The following is a 22,068-nucleotide window of genomic DNA, read 5'->3' as shown; positions in this document are numbered from 1 at the left end:
TAAAACTGCTGTGATGAGTCCTTTCTGTTGTCTATCAAGGTACTTCCCTATCCCCATCAGCATAATATCCTTACAACACCCCTTGAGGTAGGGAAGGATTATTATACAACCGATGAGCACATTGAGGGATTAAGTGATTTGCCCAAGATCATCCAAGGAGTCTGTGGCAGAGCCTGGAACTGAACCCAGATTTCCTGAGTCCCAGGCCACAGGAGTAGTCTCTCTCTCAGCTAGAGCTCAATGGGAAACAAGAGCATGATGGGAAGATAAGAGAAATGCTGGCTGAAAGGCAAAGCGAATACCTGCAGGCCTGAAATCATCTTCTTTGCTTCCTCCATTTCCTTTTCTAAATGGTCTTGTTGTTCCAGCAGCTGCTCCTCCCAGGAGGTCTCTAGGTATGTCCCAGGGCTTCCGGCCTGCCACTCTGGGAGAAATGGAGAGTCTGTCTCTTCTGCAAGAGGAAAAAGCTACATGAAATACAGCTGAACAACAACAGAGGAGTTCTGAAAAGCGAGGCACAGCATACAGAGGTCTCCAGCTCTCTGCACTTGATTCTCAGTGGCAGGAACTGGAATCTCTTCCAGCTGATGTCAAGGTAACAGCTAGGTGAAGCATCTTCCCCCAACTTGGTGATTTATGCCTCATTCACCCTGCAAAAGAAACATTACCTTCCCTGTGTGTGCATGACCTGAATCCTTCATCTTCATTAGCACTGATGTACAAGGTCTCCTGGTGTTAGAGAGTCCTAGGCAAGTTGAAGAGGAGGATGCAGTGTGAGGGTATTTATATCTCCCTGTTGGAGCTGAAGGAAAGGATGAAGGGGAGTGGGAAGGGGGGATCTCTCAGTGTTGCAGGAGGCACCCTCTCCCTGGCTACTCCAATAAGCACTAATAGACGGATCTAAAACCCACTAAAGTCAATGCAAAGACCACATTGACTTTAACAAACTTTAGATCAGGCCCTAAACACCTGTGATCAAGATTTTCCATTGTTTCGGTATTTCTTGCTATTAAGATACTCTGCGACTGGTTGCTAAGCCATGGGTGAAAACCCTGGAGGGCAAAGCCAGAATTCTTGAAGCCCTGCCAGGTTTTGCTCCACATACTGAAGCATTATAGGTGCTGGCAGGGAGAGCGTGCCACTTTTAACTGAATGAATGTCTCGCTCCAGTTGCTGTGCTTGGGGAGCGAAATGCACGTTCACTATGAGCCTCTGTGTCCCATTCCTGAATAAGCCAAGGTTTTCCAGGCAGAACCCTGTTCACCAATTTATTCAAGGCCTGGTTCTGTCAAACTCACTCATGCTGGATAGTAATTTACTCCACAAATTTAATGGGGCTACTTGGGGAGCCAGTTCCTGTTCAGCAAAAGGTTGGCACAATTGGGTCCATAGTAATTTGCTGTGTGAGACCTTATCCAACAGACACATTTGTAATGAGTCAGTTCATTATTCCTGCCTGATCTATCTACTCATACCTTTCATTGCTGTGTCTCCTGCTACATGTCCTCAAAAATATCTGAGCAGGAATTAAAGCAAATTTCAGAAAGCTCTTAGCCCCTGTTTTACAGATTAATAAACCTTTGGAATCAAAGCCTGATCCCAAAATGCCTGTCCTTGCTTTTCTGACTTTTTGCATTTATATTCGGTATCATCACTGCTGCTCATCACTGGCCTTGATTTTAGATCAAGAGCTCACTGGGATCTTTTTTAAAGAGAAGAACATAAAAATATTTTATAAACTCTGCAACCTTTTGTAATCTCCATAAGACAAGATGGTCTGTGCCGGCTAATGCCACAGCTCTGGAGGCTGCAGGGATTTAGACATTGTACCCAAGGTGTGATGCTAAACTTGGGGATAAACATCCTAGTGGGGCACATCATTGCAGAGTTGTGACTGATCATTGCAGGCAGCTACTACAGTCTCTAGCCAAGTGACAAAGATATTCCACTGTGCAAAATGTGGATGGGCATGCTGATGTTGAAAACACCAGTGAAACGTTACAGCCTACCAAATATTTCAACCTCACAAATATTTTACAATCAAATATTGTAGACTAAAGAGTAGTAAACAGGGGGCTTTATTGGCTGGGGTGACAAAGCATTTCATTAGAGAGACTCCCTGTGATTCAGCCTGGGGATGGAAGCTGATCTATAAGCACTGTTTCTACACTACGTTCATGAGAGGAAAATGATGTCAGAAACTTCATCAAAAACCTTTCCTTTGCACTCTGTGGATTGTTAATAGATTTAAAACAGAAACTAACCCAGCAGCAGGACATTTTGGCTAATTCTTTTTGCTCACTTGAAATGAAACAAAAATCAGGTTTATCGCTGGGAGGGGTGGAGGGAGTCATGGTAAAAAGTCAATGGTGTGTCAGTAAAACCAGGCAATAAGTGTACAACACTCCCCAGCCTTGCGAAGTGCCACTGCAAGTTAGTCAGGTGATTTTGAGAAGCTGTAGCATAAATCCAGAACCCCATTACACAGATTCAGCTCCAGCCTCCAAGTTCAAACAGACTCAATCTTTCTGTGGGATTGGACTTTTCTTCACAACATCTTGAAGTAAGGACAAAGCAACCACCATATACTGTAACTAATAAATGACACTGAACTCCATCCGTTCTCTAAGGCTTTTAATTTTTGAAGCATGCTAGTGAGTCTCCTGGACTTTGCCAAACAGTGGCACAACCTTAGCACTACTAAACAGTGAGCTTGGGGATTTAATTTTATATGAACTGATGTATTAGCTCACAACATTCTACACTCATACGGTCTCTGGGAATCCATCCAGCAAGTCTCTGCCATAGCTCTCACGTGGGAAGTCCTGGAAGTGGGAAAGATGAAATGCATCATCTGTGCTCTACCTGTTTTGGTTTCTGTTTCTTCAGCTCGGATGATCACAAAGTCTGCCTTCTCCTCCGACTGGGTTGCAATGGACTCGCTCTTTGTGCTGTGTATGGGACTGGGTGATGTGAGACTGCAGAGGAGAAGAGGAGATACAATTATTTCCAGTGTGAGCTGCAAACATAGCAGGGGGAAAAGAGCAGCTTCATCTCTGTCTAAAATAAAAAGCTAATATGCAAGAAGTCTGGTTACACTGAGCGCTGCCCACATGCCAATGAATTCATTAGCAGGCCAGACAGTGCCTGTAACTTTTCAGGCCAGTAGCTGACTGAAGTGCTGCAGCAGTAATTAGTCTTTTCATTTTTCCTGTAGCTTAAGAAGATGTAAATAGGAGAGGCAACCACTGCAGGATTAACACAGATCCCAAAGTCAGGGAGCTAATTCTAGACTATCCTTCAGACTGCAGTTCTGCTTACAACATAATGTAATGCAAGGCTTAGCCTACAGTTGCAAACTGCTACCAAAAGTCATTCACAGTATCCCAGCTCTCTTGATTTCTCACCTGTATTTAAAGGGACAATCACACTATGGGGAACCAACCTAAAATTCCCATGCTAAGGAGCCCTCGGGAACACAAAGACACCAACACATGATCTAGCTTTAAATGAGAAAGCTTCTTGAAAGCAGCCACATATTTCTACAACAATCTCAGCTGGTTGTGAGGTCCAGACTCTCAAGCTCTTTCAGACGTTCTTCCCATATCCATCACCGGGACAACAGCAAAGGCATCCAAAGCTCAGTGATCCATTTAATGTGCCCCCAAAGTCTCCAGGAACTAATCCTTGCAAGAGCAAGGAGGAGTTAATGTTTCATTCTCCTCAAGACAGACACAAAAGCCAGAGAGAATAAAAAGAAAACATGGTGAAAGTAACAGAATAGATTTAGAGAAATAAAATGCACTTCTATAGCTTGCCTTCCCAATCTTCCCAGCACTTCTGATATAGGTTCCCCAGCTCAGGAACAAACACATCTCTCTAATAAAATCAGAGAATTTTAGAAATTAGAGAGGAAATGACCTGTTAGCAGCTCCCATATAGTCCACTCCCAGGAGCCACCCCCAAGAGACTGTTCCTAGTCTATTTTCCAGGCCTTTGACTAATCTAATTTTAAATGATTCAACTAAGTCAGCTTCCACTGCAGTAAAAGCACAAATGAGTGTGAGTCACTAAGTGAAGAGAGAGTAACCATTTTGGACTAGATACAGAAAGCAGCAGCAGTATTCGCTCAGACCCTGTTGCTCATATAGTGTATGTCTACCCTGGAAAGACACACCCTCAGCACACAGTCTCAGGTATAGCCACACTGCAATAAAAGACCTGCAGCTGGCCCAAGTCAGCTGACTCAAGCTAGTGGAATTTGGGCTGCAGGGCTATAAAATTGCAGTTTAGACATTCGGGCTCGGGCTGGAGCCCAGGCTCTGGGACCCTCCTACTCCTGGGTTCCCAGAGCCGGGGTTCCAGCCCAAGCCCCAATAGCTACACTGTAATTTTATAGCTTGGCAGCCCAAGCCCTGTGAACCCGAGTCAGCTGACTTGGGCCAACCATGGCTCTGTGCCACGGGTCTTTTATCACAGTGGAGCTGTACCCTCAGAGCCCAGGTTAATTGACTCAGGCTCACGGGGTTCAGGCTGCAGGACTAAAAATTGCAGTGTAGACATTCCCACTCGGGCTGGAGCTTGGGCTCCAATACCCTCCCCCCTCGCCAGTTTCAGAGCCCAGGCTCCAGTGCTTTTTTTAGCCCCACACCCTGAGCCATGCAAGCCCAAATCAATTGACCCAGGCTCTGAGACTAGGCACTGCAGGTTTTTCTTTGCAGTGTAGACATACCCACAGTGTGCAGATTTGCTAAAGGTTGTTGGATGTGCCCAAAGCGTTACCTTAAAGAAAGCGAATCCCAATGCAGCGTTCCCTAACAGATGATGTTTAAAACTGAAATCATTGCCCAGGGGCCCAGGAATGTGATGTTTGTGTTCTGAGGAGATAATCGATTATTAAAGACAAATGATCAAGCTTTAAATCAGCATAGATACACAGAAAGTCACAGAGACTGACTGACTGACCTAACACGCCCAGGAATATTGCATGGGATTTGCCATCCTTTAAGATGCAGTCACTAATGTTCCCTCTGCACATGTTCACCTCAGACCCCTGGCGAGCCATCAGCCCTGTATAATCATTGAGAGGTGTATTTGTGGGTTGTCTCCCCACAAGCAAGAAAACCATGAGGAAGCAGCCCAAGAAAACAAGATCAACCTTTGGTGCATGTGAAGAAGGCTACCTAGACATACAGGGGAAAGAACAATCTAGAGGGCCAGAAGGCAAAAGGCACATGTGGCAGAGGGTGCTCTAGGGAGGTGCAGGATATGGGATGTGTGGGCCATGTGTCAGGGAACAGGACACAGCACAGGAACGTTACATTTCTCCCCAATCTGCTCTTTTCAGAACTAGATCCACTGCCCAAAGTGAACATTTTGTGATAGATTTGGGGGTTAACGCAACTGAGACCGGATCAGATATTTCACACCACATCTACAACAGGATTTTAATATAATCCTTTAGGTTTTCTTACAGACACAGCTCCATCTCCAGGCAGTTTCCCTGCACATGAGAGAAACATGGCCATTTGGGCAGGAACACATTTACGTGCACGCTGATTGCTCCTGAAGCAGCAGCACAGGCCAAAGGTCACTCCTATTTATCATTCTGCCAACTGGTTAAAGCTGGCCAAATTCCCATGGTTTTTCATATCAATTCCCAAAATTATTCGAGTGAAAGATATCCAAAGACGCATTCAAATTTGATTTCTTATTTAAAAGGATACATAACTATTCATCATTGAAGCATGCAGAAATGAGTGCTGGGAAATTAAATCAATTGAGGCAGGATTTATGTCACAGGGAAACACTCTGTATTATTCCTTCTAGCATTGCTTGGTTTCTTAGCTAAAATCCTTGCCTAGTCAAATCCCTGGATTATCAATGCTTTGGGATCTTGCACGCAATCAGGGCTTATGGAAACAGTTTCAGTAACAAGCCTGAATTCCCTGGAGATTTTAATAAACACCCCGACCCTGCTGTTTCAAATAACAATGACAACAATCGCTCACCATTTGACCTGCTTCCCTCCCATGATCCCACTTGAACCTTTCGCCTCACAGAGTCCGTTTCCCGTGGAGCCTCAGGAATCCGCAGGTCCTGGCTGCAGACATGCCTTGTCCATTCACAGGCTTGGAATTCGATGCCGAGGATGCCAGTTCCTGTCAAACTAACGAAGAAATATTTGCCAGTCGGACTTCCTCGCGTGAGCCGAGACACTCACAGCAAAAAGGTTCAGGGTCTTTGCAAGCAGATGTTTGGTGATAAATCGGCAGCCCACACACACACGGATTTGATTACAGAGTTAGAATATTCTGCAGTCCAGGTTTTGATTCTGCTGGTTTTCCTTGAAGGTTATTTGTCTCTTGCTGCTGCATTTTGGTCCACCGTATGCCCTGGTTGTTTTCATCATGAGAATCTCGGCCTGGATTGCAAGTTGCGTTTCTCATCCCATTCTGCCTACTTCAGCTATACAGCTCCTGCTGCAGAGACCCAGGATTCAGTGAGGGAAAAGTGCTCTGTTAAGAGTAGGTTCTTTACTCCACCAGTCTCTAAGCAGTGTGCAGCATTTCCCAGTCCTATGAGTAGCTTCCTTCCTCGCTATCTCCAGCTCCCTCTCCCTCTGGCTGTCACAGTGTGCAAGGCAGAGTCTATTCGCTGAGAAGATGTCTAGCTCAGGGTGGGGGAGGGAAGGTCGGTGGGAGGGAAAGGGAAGGGAGGCATTTTGGCAAGTTCCCCATGAATAATTTCTGTTGTCTCTTCTTATCATAACATTCCTTCCTGGAAATTCTGATATCAAGAACATGTGCATGCGAAATAAATCCAGAAATGTGCTGATATTAGGCTGGGACACTGCACTGGAACTGTGCAATGGGATGAGATGGGAAGGGGTAGCGTTGTGATTACAAAAATATAGTCAGTTTGTTAATAAGAAATGTGGTTTGTTCTTGCCAGGCAACTCTGGGGATCCCAGGCTCCAACTGGCTTATTCCCTCTTCCGAATGGGGAAGAGAAAGCGAGCATCTTATTTTCCTCTGGAGTTTCCATCCAGGAGACTGGTGCCACCAATCCCAGGAGATGTCACCTGCAGTCAGGGGTGCCGGCTTCTCCTTGCTTCTTCTGAGACTGCTCACAGTTTTTCAAAATAATTTATTTTAAAACTAAAGAAACTGACAGTGAAGAGCCCCAGGGTATAAATATGCAGCATGTCACCAGAGCAATAAGATGAAATGGGGTGACATTCAATGTCAGAATGAGTACAAGGAAGACAGACTGATAACAACAATAATGCTTTGCCTGTCTCTAACACCTTCCACCTAAGGATCTCAAAGCGCTTTACAAACACAGATGAGTTCAGCAACACACCCCTTGTGAGGCAACTCAGAATCATTCTCTTGTTTAGAGACGGGGAAACAGACACGAAGAGGGGACATGAGTTGTCCAAGGTCACACAGTGAGTCAGTGTCACAGGCAGAAAAACAATTCTGATCTCATGAGCCTCAGTCCCCTGATCTAACTAGTTGACCACACACCCTTCAGACACAAAAGAGAATCCAGGAATCCTGACAACCAGTCTCCAGGCTCTAGACAATGCTGCCTATACTCAAATTTGCTCGGGAATGAATGCAGGCAGGGCTTATTCTCAACAAAATGGAATCCTGACTATAGGCCACATGGCAGATTCACATTGAGTAGCACCTTACTCCATGTGAAGTCCTACTGAAGTCAACAAGACTATTCACAGAGTTATGAGGAAGGGTATCACCTTAAGTGACCGTAAGGAGAGGGTGGGTGAATTGGGAGGAGGGGCCAAGGGGGAAGATGTATATGGGAGGATGGCCAAAGGGTAGGGGTAACAAGTACATCCCTTGCTCCTTCTTGTGGCTCCTCAATGAGGGGATTAATTGCTAATGAGTTTGACAGGTTCTCTCTTCCATCTCATCTTTTTTACCAAACAGCCCCTCCAGGTCCTAGGTCATATGTGATGGCTCCTGGAAACCCTCATGTAAATTAAGCAATGCAAAATCCCTCATGGACATACACAATCCCTCATGGAGGTAGCTTACTGGGTGAAGGAGCAGAGCAGAGGACCTGCCCCCTGCCTCAGGTGGGATGCAGGAACTGGGAGAATCAGAAAAGGCAGAACTCGGTCATAAGAGTCAAGACCCATCACAGTAGGGCCCCAAGCTCCAGTAACAGAATATTAGTATATCTTGAGGTGGTTCATAAATTAGCAACAATACCAGGCCAACATGAAACTTCCTACTGAACATTTAACACATAGCTAAGTCTGTACCATGCCTATTATCTAACACCCTTTTCTCATAGATCTGCGATTCTAAATGAAATATACCGAGTTTGGCTACTGTCAATTTTTCTCTCCTCAGGCACCAGATTCTGCCTGGTGTCTTATCACAGGAACAACATCCTCCCGATTTCTGATGGGGCTTGATATGAATAAATCTTTCCTCACTTGGCAGTTACTGTTGCAATTAAACAGCCAACCTCTGTGTCAGCAATCGCTGCGCCTTTGGCTAGCAGCATCAGATACCCTTTTCTACAATAGCCATAATCTGCTCCCCCCCTTGAACACATAAAACAAGTTCTATTTCTGGCACTGCTGGAGGGTACACAAAACAGCCCTCAGCCTGGCAGCTTGGATCCGTTCCCCAGTGGGGCCTTGCATGCAAAACTCAATAGCATTTCCATGTTTGCTCTCCTTTGCAGCCCTCAAAAGCGATGTGGTTTTGCCCTTTGACAACACTGACAGAACCCTGCCCCCTAACTCCCTCTCAGCCTGTCTTTTGTTTTTCACTGCTGATGCACATAGCACAGTCTCTGTCCAACATCTTTGTATGTACAAAGCCAGGGAACAAATCCACCGTAATGGACAAAGAATATTCCATTCTCAAGACGTTATGATTGAAATCTAATTACACATCAGAGCCTATTCCCAGCTTCAATTAAAAAGTGTTTTAGCTCCAGCTTGATACAATCTCTGATAATTTCCTGTTGAGTTGTCAGTAGCTCTGTCTGCATCTCAGTAGTGCAGGATTAGTAGAACTCTAGGAAATACACACACCAGGTAACTTGTAAACTCTTTGGGCTCCCTCTACCACTGATCCGTATGCACAGCTGTGTAGGGAGCAAGGCAGAGAAAACAGAACCCAAAAGAGCCCTGGGCACTTTAGAGATCTTTAACTCAACCAGAGAAAAGTGATTATTAAAGACAGTAACCAATGTGAAGAGTCTTACTTTTGAAGGTACAGACTGCCACTGGCACTCAATGCTGACCTGATATACCCTCTACTATTCCAGCCCTGCCCCCCATCAGCTGATGCAACTCAAATTTTATCCACTGCACCCCCTGTTATTCTACTCCAACATAATTTCAAAAGTTCCAAACAAACATTCATTAACAAAGCAATGATTTTAGTTCAAAAGCAGCACAATTAATTTTATGTTTTTATCTTCAATTCTGTAAAATTCCCTCTTCTGATCGTATAGGTTGTTCAGGAAAATATTTGCTGATTTTATATACTATACAAGCTACTCAGTGACATCACTTTCTGTCAGCAATGATAATACATATCATCTTACACTTGGTGAACTCCTTGCACGATGACAAAACCCAAAGCACTTTGCAAAGTATACATACAGGTATTATTTCACTCCTCATGGAAATGCAGCCACTGTGGCGCATTCCACAGCTAGTTAGCAGTGCACAACAATGCTACACAATAGGACATGATGTGAAAAATACTGTTGCCAATTCAAACCACAGAGAGAATGGGAAAAGGTGAAATGTATTTACCTAAACTGATATCTTCCCCGAATAGAAGGGGTCAACATTCTTCAACTCTTGTGAAAAATACTGTGAAATCTTTAACACGCGCATGTGGTCAGGACCATGGTTTTATTTCTCATCTGATAAGTAGCACCTCTAGCAGCACAATATCCTCTAGCTCCGCACTGGGGAAGTGAGTCAGTATTGACTCAGAGAGAAAAACCACCCCATACCAAACTGATCTGCCTTAGATATTTATACGGCACATGTCACGTGGGCATCTAACCATCAAAATTCTGAAGAAGCAAAAGGGTCCAGAACCATCGTGTTTCTTCTCACTCTTCACCTGGGTCCCCAGGGGCTGGATTCTCAGGCATGCTAAGGCCACTTTGTGTGGGGCAGGTAGGCCACTTTGTGCTATGGAGGTGCAAAGTAGCCTTAAAGTGGCCAGAGAAGTCCAGCGGAGAAATCTCCCTGTACCAGGGATACTCTCTGCTGGTGGTGATCTGGCAGAAGAAAATCCATCACCTCATGTGTCAGCCATCCCCCAAACCCCAACATAAAGTGTATCCTCCAGCAGTGCCACAAATAGAACTTGTTCTATGTGTTCAAGGGCGGGGCATGGATAGGACAGGAAAGAAGGGGATGTAATGGAGTGGCGCCCACGATGCCCAGTCCTTCACTGGCATAAGGTCCCTGACTCACCTTACATCAGTGGTGTAAGTCAGGGCTGCCCGTGTGCACCCCTGACTTGCACTGGGGCCAGACAGCTGTGAAGCAAGGAGCTAAACAAGTTCCTTGCAGTCCCCTCCTCCACCTCATTCAAATGGAGCTCAAAAGGAGCAGAGACTCAAGCTTAGGGGGAGAAGAGGGAATTTACATGTTCAAAGAGATATATCTTTATTTTCAAGCCTTATTAGTGGGGAAAGGCTCTGTCCAAAATGTATATCCCTATACTCTGACCTAAACACAGCCAGGCTTGGTCAGATCTCTCCTACCAGTGGCAAGGTTCTACCCCAGCTCCTCACTGGCTACCTAGTTTCTGTGCAGTGTAGTTGCCACAGAAGGTCCTGGCCTATGGGTGGGTGGGTCTCTGACACAGCCAGGTCCCATTCTATTAAGGGCTCCATAGACTAGGACTAGGGCTTTGACATCTGCTCTGGTGCAACTGGGAGTTAGTGGAGCATGTGAAGAACCAAAGGGATGTGTTCTCCCAGCACTTGTTGCTGAGGCTCACTGCTGTGAGTGGCACTCACTTCAGCCTTCACGTGTGTTCAGCCCCAGGTAAAACATGTTGTAGTTCTAACCAATACCACTTCCTGAAAAAGCCCTTTCCTTAGAGACCTCCCAGTCAAGTGTTGCCACAGCTCAACTTGGCTTAGCTAGTGAGATCTAGCGAGTCCCCAGCCAAGGCTGCATGTATAGCAGAGAGGGTGTATTTCTCAAGTCCCGCTTTACATGGCAAAAATTTCTGCTGTGTAGATGGGGTTAAACTCTGACTTTAATGCTCTACAGCAGGTTACAGGGGACTTTTCAGAAATCAATTAAACACTGAACTTGATTGAACATGAAGGTCCAGGGGAGTTGGGGGATGGCTGGATAATGAAATAACTATAAAGCTAAAAGCAGTTAAAGGTGATGGATGAGGGCACAATGGCAGTGGGAACAGCTGAGGCACCCACTTCAGAGACTCTGGGTCTGAATCCCAAAATAACGCATTCCTAAAACTGAGCCTGCTGCTAAAATCCCTATTTCCCCTGCCCCTGAGGTCTGGGTGCAGGCATCAGGCTTGCTTGGTTTGGAAGTCTCGGCTCATTTCTCCTTCATGACTCTTACACAGATTACTCCTGAGGGAATTCTGCGCCAAAAAATAAAAAATTCTGCACATAATATTTTAAAATTCTGCAAGTTTTATTTGTCAATAAAGACATACGGAAGCTCCAGCATGGCAGTGGGAGCCCAGGCCACTGGCTGCATGAAGGTGGGAGATCACCCTGCAGCCCCTCCCCTGCCATGGGACATGGACTCAATGGTGAGGCTACACCCAACTCTGACACAGCACAAGGGCCGGGCCTGCCCCCAAAATACCCTGGGGTATCTATGCCGAGGGGAGCGAGCTCTCCCGTCCACTTAATTACTCTAGCCTCCGCGAGAAATGTTGGCAAGAGAAGCTCTTCCACTGACATAGCACTGTCTATGCCGGCACTTAGGTCGGCATAATTTACGTAGCTTGGAGGGTGACTTATTCAAACCCCTAAGCATCATAACTCCAATGTAAACTGTACTGTAGTGATAACCTCAGTCTCATTCATAGAGTCATAGATTCCAAGCCCCGAAGGAACCATTGTGATTCATCCTCTCAGTTTCTCTCAATCTCGCAGCAAACCCTCTGCTTTGGTGTTTCCTACTCCTATTCGCTCTGTTCTCACTGGGGGAGGCCAAAGAGCCAGGATTAGGATGAGAGCCAGAATTACAGCTGAGGAGTTCCCACCTCCTCGCCTTGTGCTCACACCACCTCGCCACATTGTCTCATGGATGAGACGAACCTTCTCTGTGGGAGAGTCTGCAAGATCAAGGGAGTCAATGAAATGTCACTCACTGAGAGCTGGTGTTTCACGTTCCAGCTCAGCTGGGAAATCTCAGTGCATGAAATTTTCCTTATTCCTAAAACTAGTCAGAGACTGGGCTGCGTGCGAGCGGAGCACATCCACAGGGTAGGCAGGGGGCTGGGCTGCGAGGCGGCCAGATGTGGGGTGGGCAGGAGACGGACTCTGCCAGGCTGTGATGGGACACAGCTCTGCAATGGGCATGTCTGTTACCTGGAGGAGCAAGACTCCGAGGGCACGCTCTGCTGTCCCTCGTACTGCTGCACCAGTGCTCGGACACTCCAGTAGGGATTCTCAATTTCTTCATCGACGCTGCTGTTTCTAAAGATAAAAATGACATAATGAATAACAGCCTCACAGAGCAGGGGCAGAAATCCTTGTGGGTTTTTTTTTAATTTATTGTCTGAACCTAATGATAGATATTCTTGGGGGAGCGGAAGGGGAGAACGGGGGCTAATGAAATAAAGGAAAGGAGGCGGAGGCAGCAATCCTCTAGGCCTCTTACGAATGAGAAAATCTAATTTCTGATCTAGAAAGTGTGAGACAGGAAACCCTTTCCCATCTACCTGTGATATGGCAGGGGAGGGGAACAGTGTGTTACCTGTTAAATGCCTCCAAACTCCTATGAGTAGCAGCAGAGCTTTGGAGAGGGAGGGAAGCAGGGAGTGGGGAAAAGGCTAGCTTCTGCTAATATGACAAGGGCTGGCCATCCTAAAGAGGAACACTTGCCCATGTCCTTCGGAAGAATAATAAAACGCCAAACCCTATAGCATTGTAGGACACAGCAGCTGATAAACAGTACTCAGCAACACTACAACAATTTCCACTGCTTGGCATAATACGAGAAGGCAAGAGGAATTTAGGGAGGCATAATGGAATTAGACATCAGGGTTAGCACCCCGACTCTTACAAAAAGTGCACCCAGGATCTCTAAATTCCACAAACAGTCAGTGCCTTAGTTTTATGTCTCACGTGAAAGACAGCACCTCCAGAAGCCACAGCACCTCCTTTTGCCATGCAGCGGCATTGTGCTCAGTGCTGATGCAAAGGGAAGGATGTAATAGAGCTCTTAGGCTTTGTCTTCAGTGACACAAAGGTGTTTTGTTTTGTTTTCTTTTAAAGCGAGATAATAAATGTGTGCTAGTTATCGTGCTGTACAATCCTAGGTGAAGGCAAGGCACGGTCGTGTATACTGCAAGGTGGCTAGGCAAGGTCAGCACTATACCACCTGTCTGTGGCTGGCCTCACCTGGTTTACCTCCACTATTTTTACACGCACGTTAGTTATCCCATGGTAAAAACCCACCTTTTTGCCAGTGAAGACATAGCCTTAGAGGTATCCCATCCGGGTGCTAACTCAGTCTTACTCTGGATTGTTTGTGAGCTCCAATGAGATTACAGCAAAAGGTGGCCTGAGTTCAGGTCAAAAAGCAATGTATGAATTCATAGCAGAGAGCTCTTTATCTGTCCTATAGGGAGATGCCCCCAAGGACTAAGACTTAGCACCAAGATTCACACTCATTCCAATGAGACTAGATGGGAGCCCCCAGTACCTCTGTCTGTGCCGGAAAACATCACGTCCTGAACGTGAGACATCCTGACGAACATCTGCCAAAGCAGCCACGGCACCCTGGGCCACTGCGGCCGCTGAATGAGGCCTGTGACTGGCTGACGATGCTGAAAGGCTCTTCCCCACCACGCTGGCTGCGCTTTGAATGGCTGCTCTACCCGAGCCAGGTTTAAAATGAGCAGCTAAGGCAAGGATCAGCCTCATGATGGATTTCAGGTTCCCATCAACGATATCTGCAAAATGCAATCAAACCTCAGGGCAATGGGGCTCAGCAGGTTCTTGTGTGACCAACGCGTGGGAATGTAATTAAACTCAACAGGAGCATTCCAAAAGAAAGGGACTGAACCATTAGGACTGAGTTATCATTCCAGTGCTCCATGCTAGTTGTTTTGTATGAAGCAGCCTGAAGTAAAATCAGTGACTGCCACCTATAGGACAGAATTTTTACTGCTCTGGGCACATTTGGGACTTCTGTATGGGACGGGGGTCGGCAACCTTTCAGAAGTGGTGTGCCGAGTCTTCATTTATTCACTCTAATTTAAGGTTTCGCGTGCCAGTAATAGATTTTAACGTTTTTAGAAGGTCTCTTTCTAGAAGTCTATAATATATAACTAAACTATTGTTAGGTTTCAGAGTAGCAGCCGTGTTAGTCTGTATCCGCAAAAAGAACAGGAGTACTTGTGGCACCTTAGAGACTAACACATTTATTAGAGCATAAGCTTTCGTGGGCTACAGCCTTCTCTGTGCATCTTCTTCTATGCATCTGAAGAAGTGGGCTGTAGCCCACGAAAGCTTATGCTCTAATAAATTTGTTAGTCTCTAAGGTGCCACAAGTACTCCTGTTCTTTAAACTATTGTTGTATGTAAAGTAAATAAGGTTTTTAAAATGCTTAAGAAGTTTCATTTAAAATTAAATTAAAATGCAGAGCCCCCCGGACTGGTGGCCAGGACCCGGGCAGCGTGAGTGCCACTGAAAATCAGCTCACGTGCTGCCTTTGGCATGCGTGCCATAGGTTGCCTACCCCTGGTATAGGATTATTTTCAACAAATAGTCCAGCCTATGTGTGACAGTGTTACTGAAGGATCACTACAAAGGTGTCACAGTCACTGAAGATCACTGTACCAGTGATGACTCCAACTGGCCCATGGAACTTGCATTAACATTTTTAATAGGAAAGAGGAGGGAGCTGAGCAAGAATGGATTTCTGCAACAACAACGTCTAGTAATCATTAACTAATCAATCCTCATCACCATGCACTTTCCCTCAGTGTACAAAACAGCCCAAATTTGATGACTTTCAGGGCTTACTCCAAAGACCATCCATTCTTTTTTTCTTTTCTTTTCTTTTTTTTTTGGGGGGGGGGGGTGGATGTTTTTCAAAGCCACCCAAGGGATTAGACATGCAGTAGCCATTAAATCTAATGGGAACTGGGCATCCATAGGCAGCTTTGAAAATCCCAGCCCCAGACTTTTGGGGAAGGACTGGATGCCTGAAGTCTGGTTAATTTTTACTTTTGGAGGGTGGGATGGGGCCAAAATAAACATTGTTAAAATACACCGCTACCTTGATATAACGCGACCCGATATAACACAAATTCGGATATAAAGTGCTGAAGCAGTGATCCAGGAGGGCAGGGCTACGCACTCTGGTAGATCAAAGCAAGTTCAATATAACGCAGTTTCACCTATAACGCGGTAAGATTTTTTTGGCTCCCGAGGACAGTCTGATATCGAGGTAGAGGTGTAGATCATAAAGGTAATTAATCCATGTCACTCACAGAGACTCAGGCAGAGAGGGGAAATGACTTGCCCAAAGTCACAGAGCGAGTCAGTGTCAGAGCTATGATTAGAACTCAGGGGTTTCTGTGTCCCAGAGTCCTGTGCCCACACCTCACTCTGCGCAGTAGCGTTGATACATTAATCCTGCCTCACTCTTGGGGGAAGGACTAAATGACCTCTTGAGGTTCCTTCCAGCTCTACATTTCTCTGATCACTTCATAACATGTCCAACTTCAGAGCCCTTGCACAAAGCTCAACAAAGTCCTGTCACCGAGAATGGCCAAAGGAGACTAGAACAGGCCAGACATGGCATGTGACATTTTTTCTAGGAAAACCAGAAGGGATGCAAAGCACCAGCACTGGGTTTCAATCTTTAGAGCTTACTCTGCTCTCATTTGTGCTCGACCAAACTCTGGATGCTCATGTTTTACTTCCCTGCTACCAACCTAGATACAAGAAACTAAGAAAGCAAATTCAGATCACTGAGTTAAGCGGCCTCGAGAGAGAGCTGCCTGGGCTGGGCCTAATGATATATTTGTTTACAGGGCGTATAGACAAGGCTTTATCAGTATTAACAACAGCTTATAGAGTCAGTGAAATGGTGTGAACTGGCATGTAATGCCTCACTGAATGGGGAAAAATAGCACAACCTCCAGGCTGCTGGTAGCCATGCTGCTGGCATGGAGCACTTACTGTGTACTCTGAATACACAATGGCTACCCAGCTGAGGCTTGTAGCCCCAGGGCTGTGCTCTTCTCTTCCTGATAACAACAGGAAAGGTCATGTGCTCCATGATTCCAGTTTGAGTCACTGGACACTGCACCTTACCCAGTGCCCCAGGAGGAGCAAACAGTACACTCAGCAACCAGCAAGAATAGGGGACTGTTTTCCTCCATCCATGTGCTTTCTGTGACTAAATGATGCCACAGTAAGAGGCAGAAAGTGCATGTTTTTGCTCCTTGTGTCTCTTTCCCACTACATGTTCTGTTCCTCTTATGACAGGAAATGCTGGCAAACAGAGTTTGCAAAGCATGGGAAACAATACCACTGATTTCCAGTGGTCTGGAATGGTCTTGTTCCCACCACAGAAGGCAACAGCCCAATAACAATTTATTTATGTCCATTCAATTAAGGTTTCCAAGTCTGTGTTCTCAGTTATACCATTTGTTTGGTCCTCTGACCATTCAGAGAAGATGGGGCATTTCTTCTTCTTCTTAATACTATTATTTATTTCTTACCCTGGACTGCTCGCTTCTCCTGTTTGCTACTGTTACCAAAGCAACCAAGAATTTAGTGCCGTTCAACCAAAAACTAAACATATTACTGGATTGTAGCAACAAGAGAAATTTCCGTCTTGGAAATAAATTATCTGTAGGACACAAAACAACAAAGGATCCAGTTCTCACATAGCTAGCTAAGGATCATGGTGACACTGTCATCAGGGAGCACTTACCTTTCGCTGAAGTCTGGTGCATACGAATCTTTTTCGATGCCACGAACTGCAGGACTTTCTCTACATTTTCTCTCATTTCCTGCTGGCTGGTGGGACTGACCTGAATGCCATTTAGCTTCTCACCGGCTGGGAAAAATCAAACAGCCTAATTATAGAGAGTAATGAACCTCTTTGGTACTGATTGGCACTGGAACAGTTACAGGTGCAAGGGATGTAGGATTCAGCAGCTGTTATGTTGGGATGAGTAAGGGAGCCATATGCGTGACTTCTCCCTGCTCATGAGGTGTCTAATGGCAAAACAAACAGGTAGCACTGAATGTGAAGATGCTTTTTGTGGGTAATTCATTATTCCTTGTATTTTCTTGAGTCAGCACATGTCCTTTCTGTGCAGATACACTGCACTGCATGGCATAGTCTCAGCAAGGGACAGCATCAACTTCTAGAACCATTTCTGCTCAGTCCTATTATTTCTTTCTTGTAAATATTTGTGTCTTAGTAAAGAGATTAACTCCGACCTACGGGAATCCCATCCATTAACACATACAAGTAAACGCCAGGCAGGGCTGTCAGCGTTAGGCAGAGATACAGAACTACGGGGCTCAGGTCACACATACATACACAAATGAAGTTAAGAAGCCACATATTAGTCCCACCTTAGCCCATACACCCCTCTGGGTCCCTAATGCCATTCATCAATATGGGAAATACTTTCATGGTTCCCTTAAAACAGCTCAGCTCCTCTTGTGGCAGTTATCGTGGCCACGCTCGCAGGTTTTGGCATGTGTCAGGTGACAAAGTGAATGCAGTTCTCAAAGGGCCTGGAACTCGGCCACTAGCCAAAGGTTAGCAAGTGATACTGAGCGAACACATAAGGACTTCAGTGGAAGATTGGTTTTTATGATCCACAATCTTCCTTTCTCTTAAAATGACCACCCTGCTCTGATACTGCAGTGCCTGCTGGCCAGCCTCACACAGGTCCAAACATTCCGCTAGCAGGGCCTCACCAAGATGCGCTTCCTCCATGCAACGCCCCACAGCCCCTACAGGAGCAATAGTGCCATTTGGTGTTACTGACCTACAAGTTCAATGAGAGTGGCCAGGATGACCCCATCTCGGAGATCCTGCCTTAGGTCCTGCACTGGCTTTATTGCTGGCTTCTTCTTCAGCTGGGAATTCACCCAGGCCACGTACGCCTGTAGTTGCTGCTGTAAACAGAAAAGAAAACAAAATATTGCAAGTCAATGTTTTTTTAGGAAGTAGTTGCACAATACTCACCTTTCACTCAATCGTATGTTCACTTAGATCACAAGCACAAATGGGTTTCATCCCACCACCTGCATGACTCTGGTTCACGAAACAAAACCAACGTTCTGTTTGGAGTAACTCGGTACAAGCCAGAACTGGAACAGCAGGAAGAACTGCAGGTCAGGATTGAGAGGCATCAGCGCAGCTTAGAAGGAAACTTGCACTGAACCTGCCTGCAGTATATCTGGTTCAAAACAACCACTGCCAGTCCCTCACTTTTATTCCCAGCATTAATTCACTCCTAAAATGTTAAAAACCAAAAATTACTGACTTTCGGATATTTAAAAAATAAATAAATATAGCTTAGTTGACAGTTAAAATAACCAGTGTAATTTTCAGTTAATTACACTAATTGTTAAGGAAATGACTGGATTTTATAATGGGCCAATTTCACTTTGGTATATGGTCCTGACACTCTTGGGCCCAACTTTCGACAGCCTTGCACCTTGTGTCATCATTTACATCAGTGCAAGAGAGTGCAAACTGTGTGAAGAACACTACCACTCTAACTGGGTAGTCTTTTACACTGTCTTTGCACAGGTGTAACCGACAGCAGGAGGCGTCAGATAATAGAGAACCAGGTTTTTGATCTCCGTAAGTAGTCATCTGGTGTCAGGGGCTGACATGCAAAAGTCGTCCCATGTGCATGTGTAAGGAGTTCACCTTTTCATTCCTATACCTTACATGAGACTTTAGTGGCTAGTAGAAGCCCTGGTGAAACTGGAATTCCTTTGGGACAAGGGCTTGTGCAGCCCGTGGAGTGTAATCAGATTTATCCCTTTATGGGATTACCTCCCTTTTCACTAAGCTTCCCATTATTCTGCAGCTGTGGCGGGTTTTAAGTCTCCATTCCACATTATCTCAGCAATATCAGTCATCGTTTATGCTTCTACAGCCTGCCACAAAGTCACATTCTGATCACAACACCACTTGTAATCGTCCTGACAAGGGAAATCCAACTTTAAACACAACACAGCTCAGTCTGTCTGCTCAGAAAGGTGCCCGGACACTTGTGTTCAATTGGTTCTGCTCACTCAGCGGATAAGTGTGGAGCATGGTGTGAGAGGCACACTTGGGCGGTTGCTCAATTCGTTATGTGCTGAGTGGGAAGTCTAGACTTTGGGAGACACATGAGACTAATGCAGGCTTGCTGGAGTGGATTTTGCCTCTCCTGCTTTGAGTCCAGTATAGTCAGCGCTCTAACTCATTTAGTGTAATTTAGTTCTGAAGGTGCCAGTAGGTGTCAATTTTGCCTGCCCAGTTGAAAATGTCACCAGCTTCCACTGAATGGGAACACGAACCATGGAGCATAAATACAACAAGCAAAGTCCTGGCTTCTCTCCCACTCATACAACAGGTACAAGAGGATGATCCCGCATTGGTTTTCAGGTCGATAGTAATAACTGCCCATGCTAAAGTGCGAGGAGGAGTTGAGTTCCTATGTGACCTAAGTTGGATAGAAGCACCTGGGCCCAAGAAAGGAGGGGCCTGGGACTTTGCACCAGGATCCAGCCACACAACACAATTTAATTTCAAGGACAGACCAGAACTCAAACCTTCTACTACACAAAGATTCAGTGAAGCTTTAATTTATTCAAGTAACTATCAGTGGAAGAGAGAGATGTTTATTTACAGAGCCATCTGTTACCCACTGAAACAGCTACAGCACCCTTACGGAAAAGTCCTATACAATTCAATAAGGTTCCATAGAGCTTGAACAGGGTTACATAGAAATTATTTCAAAACCTATAAAATGAAAGAGAATGATCTCCTTTTTACACTTTTTTTTAATTAACCTTCCTATAGGAATCTACATTAGGGGTATAATTCTCTACTATATTCTACAGGATGGTCCAAAACACTATAGAAAGGTTGCCATATTCTATTAGATTTGGTGGGTCTTTTCCCTATAAGCAACTCTTTTTCACACAAAGGAAATAAGTTATATAAAAATATAGCCTTATAATTAACAATTTAATACTTTCCCCTTTGTTTTCTCCCATTCGTTGCACACAAAATAAAAATCACTATTTTTGGATAGGCATTTTTATTGGTATGCAGTAATTAGTATAGTTATTAGAAAATCACTTCTAAAGCCCTGTAAATTTACACTTTAAATGATCCTCTCCAAAAAAAGACAACTTTCTGTGGCTGTTCAATAGTGATGTCGCTATTACTAAGGGAAGGATTTCACAGTAGTTACTGCTATAATACTGAGACTTCCATTTAATTAGCATGTTTAGTATTTTTTTTCCATTCAGAGCATAAGATTTTCCTGGAGCAGTTCAGACTGTTGGTTTGTTCATCAATAGCTTATTATGTGTCCAGAAAACTCTACTAGCTAATTAGTTTAGTGCAGGACTCCAGAGATACTCTGATTTCTGCAAAGCTAAAATCCCAAGCGGCAGCCTGTTATTTCTGGCAGCTGAGATGAACAGGTGACTGAATTTCCCAAGGAAAAAATAGACATGAAAGTTTAATGACCTAAATATTGCAGAGTGGTGTTAAATGCACTAAGGGATAAAACCACAAGCCCTTTACTCCAGAGAGAGAACTCCACGTGTCCATATTCCAGTAAATGAAAAAAGGAGAGCAAATTTTGTGAGGATGTATTCTGCAAACGGAAACAAGCATTTCTACAGAGCAGATTTCATCCTTCAGGACAAAAGAAACACTTCCTGCACCATGTCCATCAATGAGATCAGATCCCACTTCTGTATTTGTCTCCATTCAATTCTTGAAGGTACAAACAGTTACACTTGTTCCAAAATCGGGAACAGGTCATGACATTCACTGCACAACTTTGACATTCTTTACATTCTCTGCATTCTTCTGTACCCAAAAATCTGAAAAACGGGTTGGGGATAATTTGGAGTCTCTTTGTCTGTCTAAGGTCCTTCCAGGAGTTAACTGCTCAGGAATTCGTTTGGTAAGCTTCTGTTAGCATCATGCATCAATTGGCAATCACACAAAAAGAATTTTCTCTGGAGAATAATTCTATCCATAACGCTACACTACTAATTTTAATTAGCAGAAAAGACATTTTCAATCTGATAATTATTTTATTAATTTTAGATAAATCACATATTATATATAACAACTGGCCAAATTTTTCCAACAAGGACTCTGATTGTGCACCTCAGTTCTAATGGACCCAGCTTGAGAGATATTGGGCCTGATTTTCAGGGATGCTGAAAATCACCAACAGATCCCATTACATTCCAATGGAATGGTGGGTGCTTAGCACTTTTGAAAATCAGACCCAAGCATGTTAGACACCCTAAAAATAAGTTACCCCAAATCAGTGGCTACTTTTTAAAATGTTAGTGTCCAGTTTGTAAAGTGATGAGCATGTTAGAAATGCTGACAGGCAGATTTCTCACAACGTGATACAGGTATGTACTAGGTATGAAACGATACTTATTGGAAAGACAATGTGTGCTTTATAATTCTTCCCACAGATGTAATGTTTTACTTCCTCTTTCTGATTATTTTTAGAACTATCTGGGAATGTAACTAGTCATGTTTCCTTGTTCCCTTAACAGTCCACATTTTCCCCTACTTGTTT

At 44.7% G+C, this 22,068-nt stretch overlaps 1 protein-coding gene across 5 annotated transcripts in view; it reads right to left on the bottom strand.

Moving 5' to 3' along the window:
• The window catches only part of DIXDC1 (DIX domain containing 1), a 60,394-nt gene that overhangs the window by 17,446 nt on the left and 20,880 nt on the right, over positions 1 to 22,068 (bottom strand). For 3 of the 5 annotated variants that reach the window (XM_054005539.1, XM_054005537.1, XM_054005536.1), the window contains 6 exons: positions 18,271 to 18,400; positions 17,196 to 17,321; positions 13,946 to 14,195; positions 12,607 to 12,714; positions 2,866 to 2,978; positions 303 to 451 (listed from right to left, as the gene is read on the bottom strand). In XM_054005539.1, the coding sequence (XP_053861514.1) occupies positions 303 to 451; positions 2,866 to 2,978; positions 12,607 to 12,714; positions 13,946 to 14,195; positions 17,196 to 17,321; positions 18,271 to 18,400 (876 nt within the window). Of the gene's footprint in view, positions 1 to 302; positions 452 to 2,865; positions 2,979 to 6,011; positions 6,605 to 12,606; positions 12,715 to 13,945; positions 14,196 to 17,195; positions 17,322 to 18,270; positions 18,401 to 22,068 lie in introns of those variants that run through there. The other 2 variants (XM_054005538.1, XM_054005540.1) reach the window with 2 other exon arrangements.

Source organism: Malaclemys terrapin, chromosome 15, assembly GCF_027887155.1.
Source record: "Malaclemys terrapin pileata isolate rMalTer1 chromosome 15, rMalTer1.hap1, whole genome shotgun sequence".
In the NCBI taxonomy this organism is placed as follows: Eukaryota; Metazoa; Chordata; order Testudines; family Emydidae; genus Malaclemys; species Malaclemys terrapin.
This window is presented reverse-complemented; position numbering and strand designations above follow the sequence as displayed.